Genomic DNA, 6,000 nt, shown 5'->3' on the forward strand with positions numbered 1-6,000 from the left:
CCTATCATTCTGGCTGCCCTTTCAATTGAATGGGGGAATTCTTCATTCCCTGTATCAGGTAGCTGTGCAAAGTTGCTGTGAACTTTTTAAAGGCTGCTTAAGGGAGGTGGATGCATTGCAGTGATGGGGAAGAGATCCCTGTCTACATAAAGTTTGGAGTCAGCTTGGAAAGTTTGCCAAGCACTTTTCACTCATTGGCCTGAAGGTGTTGTCTCAACATCAGTCATTGGGCCAATTTTAGTTGCTCAGTGAGGAAGCTTTGAGTCCCTTCACCCCCTCTAGTCTGACTGGGCTTTGCAATCATCTTCTCTTGCACAGCAGATCCTCTGCCATCCCTCCTCCCAGCTAGTGCTATAAAGTGGGTACGGCTGGGGAACGGAGCCTGGCTGGGAAAAAAGCAGTTTGACCCAGACATCTCTGCTCTCCGAGCAATCATCAGTTTCTGGTATAGCCTCTTAGGCCTATAAGCAACTGGTGCCAGTGAGAGCAGCCCCAAAATCAGAAGAACTTAAATGTGATTTAAAGCCAACTTTGCGTCCCCACTCCCAAGCAGTTACTCCAACAACAGCTGAGGATCTGTCCCATTAACTTTCTCAGGTTCAGTAGGACGTCCTGCTGCTCCCTGTCAGGAAATCTTCCCCATCAGTCATCTCATTAGGAAACATTTTCATCTTGATTTTGGGATCTTTTCAGTGTATTCAGCTGACTTATCATTTCTTTATTTTTTAAACTGCACAATTATTATTATTATTACAGTAGAGCCTAGGACTTCAGGAGAACTGGGGAGATAACAGCATGAAACTAATTAGTTATCAAGTCAAAATCTGTCCTCACTTCCATCCCTTCTAACTCCACCGAGGGCAGAATTCGGCCCCTCGCATAAGAGTTTTCAGCTTTTAATTTGTGTCTTTCTTTTAGTTGTCGTTATTATTGTCTGAGCTAAACCAAAACAACAAGGAGTCCGGTGGCACCTTAAAGACTAACAGATTTATTTGGGCATAAGCTTTCGTGGGTAAAAAACCTCACTTCTTCAGATGCATGGAGTGAAAATTACAGATGCAGGCATTATATAATGACACATGAAGAGACGGGAGTTACCTCACAAGTGGAGAACCCGTGTTGACAGGGCCAATTCAATCAGGGTGGATGTAGTCCACTCCCAATAATAGATGAGGAGGTGTCAATTCCAGGAGAGGCAAAGCCACTTTTGTAATAAGCAAACAAACAAGGGGGGAGGGATAGCTCAGTGGTTTGAGCATTGGCTTGCTAAACCCAGAGTTGTGAGTTCAATCCTCAAGGGGGTCATTTGGAGATTTAGTTACAGATTGGCCCTGCTTTGAGCAGGGGGGTGGACTACATGACCTCCTGAGGTCCCTTCCAACCATGATATTCAAAAAAAAAAAAAAAAAAGTGACTCTCAAGAACTGCAAACCTTCACTAACCCCTGCAACATCCCAAGGTGATAGGGAAATATTTGCTGTCTCATTTAGGTAGATGGGGAAACTGAGGAAGGGATCATGGGCTGAGTTTTCAAAAGTGGCCATCAATTTTGGAATCAGTGGCCTCCTTTGAAACTTTTGGCCTGTGTGACTGGCACACGGCCACGGAGGGGGAAAATTAGCTTCAGAGCTCAGGTTAAAATGCAGGAATCCTTGGTGTCCAGTCGCACATCCACTCCACTAAGCCAGTCCCATCTCTGAGGCTTCTATTGTGTGTATGTTGACTTGTTTGGTAGCACTTAGCTGGAAGAACATGGCTCTTAGTTTTACACTATAGAAGCTCAGTGGTTTGAGCACTGGCCTGCTAAACTCAGGGTTGTGAGTTCAATCCTTGAGGGGGCCATTTAGGGAACTGGGGCAAAAATGTATCTGGGGATTGGTCCTGCTTTGATCAGGGGGTTGGACTAGATGACCTCCTGAGGTCCCTTCCAACCCTGATATTCTATGATTCTATGAGCTCAAGCTAAGGGGCTGTTTAATTGCTGCATCAGCGTTTGGGCTTAGGCTGCATCCCAAACGCTGGGACCCTCCCACTTTGCAGGGTCCTCGAGCCCGGGCGCCAGTCCAAACCTGAACGTCTACATCACAGTTCAACCACCCCGCGAGCCCAGATCTGCTGGCACAGGCCAGCCATGGGTTTTTAATTGCAGATTCATTTCAGGGTGGGCATCCAAAGACTGACATGCCCCAGCTCATTTTTGCAGACATTGCCCTATGATTCTATGAATTAACCATGGCTAATTGGTTTATCCCTTTACTCCTCTGACTAACACCATTGGCTTTTGCCCTCCCCCTCCCCCTCCCCCTTTGCAGGTCCCGGAGCAGTGCATGATGGGAACAACGGCACATCAAGAAGAGCTGGCTGCATTGGGCTGCTTCCCCTCCTGCTGTTGCATCTGCTTCTCAAGTTTTGACCCAAGTGCTGATTCTGCGGAGTAGCGACAACCACAGCAACAAGAAGAAGAGAAAGTATAACATTTTAAAAAGAAAAATAAGCGTTATAATAAAGAGAATGTATTACCAGAAAATCTGAGGGGGAAAGAGAGAGGGGGAAAAAAGGGAATTTTGAAAAAAAAAAATCCATTTTTTTCTCGCTGAAGTTTTGACACGGCTGAATCTTTTTCTTTCTTTCTTTCTCTTTTTTTTTTCTTTTTTTCTTTCTGCAATGGACAAGTGTGCCGGTACCAAGGACCAACCAGTACATTTGGCTGAACGGTTCCCCCCGCTCCCTCACCACATCCCTCATTCCAAGGCAGCTGGCTCGGTCATTTCTTTCCGCTCGACTCTCCCACATGGATGATTACGGAGTCGGCTGTTCCAGCACATGCATATGCAGACGCACAGCATTTTTTGTTGTTGTTGTTGAGATTTTCCCTCCTTTTCATGGATTGTGCTGCCATTCGTGTTAGTATGAAACAAACAAGCAAAAATTGACGACGCCGAGACGAACGAAAAGGAACAAAGCAAACCAGTTGTTAAACATTTCTTCATTCTACTACGCACGGACATCATGGAGAATGAGGGATCTGATTCATTATTAATTTTATTAATTATATTTTCTGATATGAGCCTAGAACGGTTAGTTCATAAAAAACAACAACAAAAAAGAGAAGTATGTTTATTAAGCATTAAAATCAAAACAAACAGATAGTGTTCTTCTTAACTAGGTGTGCAAGAGGTGGCATCTCAGCTTGTCTTAGGGTTTTTGCAAAATTGGTGTGAACAGTCAACGAGTCCTGGGGGGGAAAAAAAGTGTTTTTACAAACAATTCCTCCACCAGCGTTATTGAAACTTCATCCATTTCTCTGGTATTTAACGCAGAAGATACTATGCTATCTACATACTGTTTTGGAAACGGAAAAGATGATGCTCACTGTATGTTGAGTTGGATGGATATGCTTATTCTTTTTATGGGATATATACATATATATATATATATATATATACACATATATATATATTATTATTTTTTTGTTAGCGTTCTAGCCACATTATTTCTCAGCAGAGTCCTTCTTCTGCCATTCCTGCATGCTATATATGGACTTAGCTGTGTATTGGTCTTCTTCTAAGAGATGATAGAGTTTCTTGATGATTGTGTAATCAATTCCTGCCTATTATTTTGTCCCCACCTTCCCTTGGGTTATTTACAGGTTGGAGACACTTATTAAAAAAACAACAACAAACAAACAAACAAAAAAGGAAAAGTAACAGCTGCAGTGTCTCTTTGCAGGTTTGGCTATTCCAAGGGGAAACCGCGTATAACAAGAAGTATTTGTCATTCCCCCTTTTCGACACAGCTTGGGACGTTAACACAACAACACTGCAAACAGAAAAAGTCAACAGAAAAGAAACAAAACCCATCACCCACCTTTGATTTGGCCATTGGCTGGTTCTATGACACTTGTGTGGCTATGGGAGAAATTAACTTGCTTTATTTTATTATTTTGTTTCCTTCTTGGTGGACGAAACTGAAGAAACGTGCTTCGCGTCGAGGTTCTGGGATAGCCCCGTGGCCAGAGGCCCTCCGGTGTCCTTGACTTGTTTGGGGGGGACGAGAGGGGGAGGTTGTCTCTGACTATACATTAAAAAGATGTTCCATGTTGCTGTTCACCCTGGTTGTAGTACCTCATTGTGAAGCTTGGAGAATTGGTCGTAATGGGCGGAGGGTGGATCTGTGCTTGTATAACGTTTTCTTGTTTAATTCTTCAGTAAACTCCTGCTCTCCCCCGCAGGAGAGAAGTGGGTTTGAGAACAACGGCCCAGATCCTCAAAGGTATTTAGGCTCCTAATTCCCAATGGGTGTTAGGTGCCTAAAAACCTTTGAGGACCTGGGCCAATTAGCTCCGGAGTCCTGCTGTGAGTCCAACGAAGGAGATGCAGTCTCTGAGGAGGAAGGGTGGCAGACAGATGACACTGGTCGTCATCCCTGCCTGGTGGCTATTACATGAATGTATGAGTGCCTCACCACTATGGATAACGTCCAGATGCAGCTGACATTTGGGATGGGATGGGGTGGGGGACTAGGGAGGAGAGAGGTAATGCTAAATAATCATTAACCACAGCATGGCCAGCATTGCAGCATAGAATGAAGGAGGGAGAGCGAAAATCCCACGATCCCGCTCAGTCCATTATAATAGGGTTTGAGTCTCAAAGCCTGCTGAGGTCAGTTGAAAGACTCCCATTGACTTCACTGACTTTGGATCAGTGAGTCGGGGGTCTCTTGGAATAGACTGCTGAGGGCTAAGCCTGGAGACTGCTAGGAACTCTCACTTCCAACTCCCTCAGCATCTTGTAGGATCAGGCCTTTTATCGAATAGGGCAGGCTGCTCCTGTCAACCCCAGAAAGTTAAAGACAATACTGCAGAGCCCCAAAATGTGCTCTGCTTTCAAAAGGTCCTGATCTACTGGGGAATGTCCTCCAGATTCCAATGCCTGTTAGTCATATGCTGTTGTCTTTTATTTTCAGGGGCTTCCTTGGTCTCTTTCTTCTTTAACTGCAGAATTACAGTTCAGCCTTAGGGCCGGATTCTGATCTCGTGTTCAGCTGTGCAAACCCACTGAAGCCACCAAAGAATTTGACAGGGGGGAATATGCCAAGTTTTCACTAGCGTCACTGAGAACAGGATCCGGCCCTCAGCAATTAAATGGCTGCTTTTTTACGGCCAATGATCAAATTATCCTGTAATAGCTTCCTGAAGGGATCGGCATTGATCAAAAGAAAGGGTGGAAGATGTCTTCCTGTTAGCACAACTGACAGAGCTCCTGAGGTGCTGATCAAATTAGATGGAGGATCAAATTAACCAGGGGTTGAAGTAAGTGAAAGCAGCAGTTGAATCTAGGGGGATAAAATAGTGAACTGCACCATTCCATCCCCCGAGGAGAAAGATAAATACATCAGCATCTCCGTTTTGGTGAAACGTGAGTGGCCTGATGTCTGAGCTGTCCCACAAGGAGTAGTTAGCCAGAGGGTGGTAATCCCAGAGGACATGCAGATTCTTGCTGGTGCCTGGCCAGAGACGCACACAAAAATAACGCCGGGATGGCCCGCAAAACACAGGAGAAGAGAAATGGAGACGGAGAACATCAGATGGAAAAGGTGTGGGCGGGGTTCATTTTAAATGGATGAATAGATGCCAGAGGCAACGCGGAATAAAATATTAATGATTAAAGCCTTTTTTTTTTAATGTGTAAGTAACAAAACATTTGTTTCAATGGTTAGCTCTCTTCCCACAGGGGCCTGGATTGGAGCCTCACCGGTCTAGGTGACAGATTCAAACTCAGCATGCAGTCTGTGGAGAGTGAAAGCGCTTGGTCAGCAGGAGGTGGTACAGTAGCTTATGTGAAATGAGTTGGTGGGTTCCTACTAGACACCTGTCCCCATCACAGAAACCACCAGCACCATTGGTGCTTGTCAAGTGTTAATCTCTGCAGAGAAGCCAGAGTCTCAAAGGGGCACAGAAAATGAACTCTCTGCTTTATCTCTAGAAGTGGTGTCTCACCA

At 44.9% G+C, this 6,000-nt stretch overlaps 1 protein-coding gene across 7 annotated transcripts in view; it reads left to right on the forward strand.

Annotated features, from left to right (window-relative positions):
• NTM (neurotrimin) overlaps positions 1-4,109 on the forward strand; it is a 676,988-nt gene extending 672,879 nt beyond the window's left edge. For 6 of the 7 annotated variants that reach the window (XM_034754499.1, XM_034754500.1, XM_034754498.1 and 3 more), the window contains one exon: positions 2,313-4,109. In XM_034754499.1, coding sequence (XP_034610390.1) covers positions 2,313-2,413 — 101 coding nt within the window. In that variant the 3' untranslated portion in view covers positions 2,414-4,109. The remainder of the gene's footprint in view (positions 1-2,312) is intronic. The other variant, XR_004643653.1, reaches the window with a different exon arrangement.
• The last annotated feature ends 1,891 nt before the right edge of the window (positions 4,110-6,000 follow it).

The sequence above is a fragment of the Trachemys scripta genome, chromosome 21 (assembly GCF_013100865.1).
Source record: "Trachemys scripta elegans isolate TJP31775 chromosome 21, CAS_Tse_1.0, whole genome shotgun sequence".
Classification (NCBI taxonomy): domain Eukaryota; kingdom Metazoa; phylum Chordata; order Testudines; family Emydidae; genus Trachemys; species Trachemys scripta.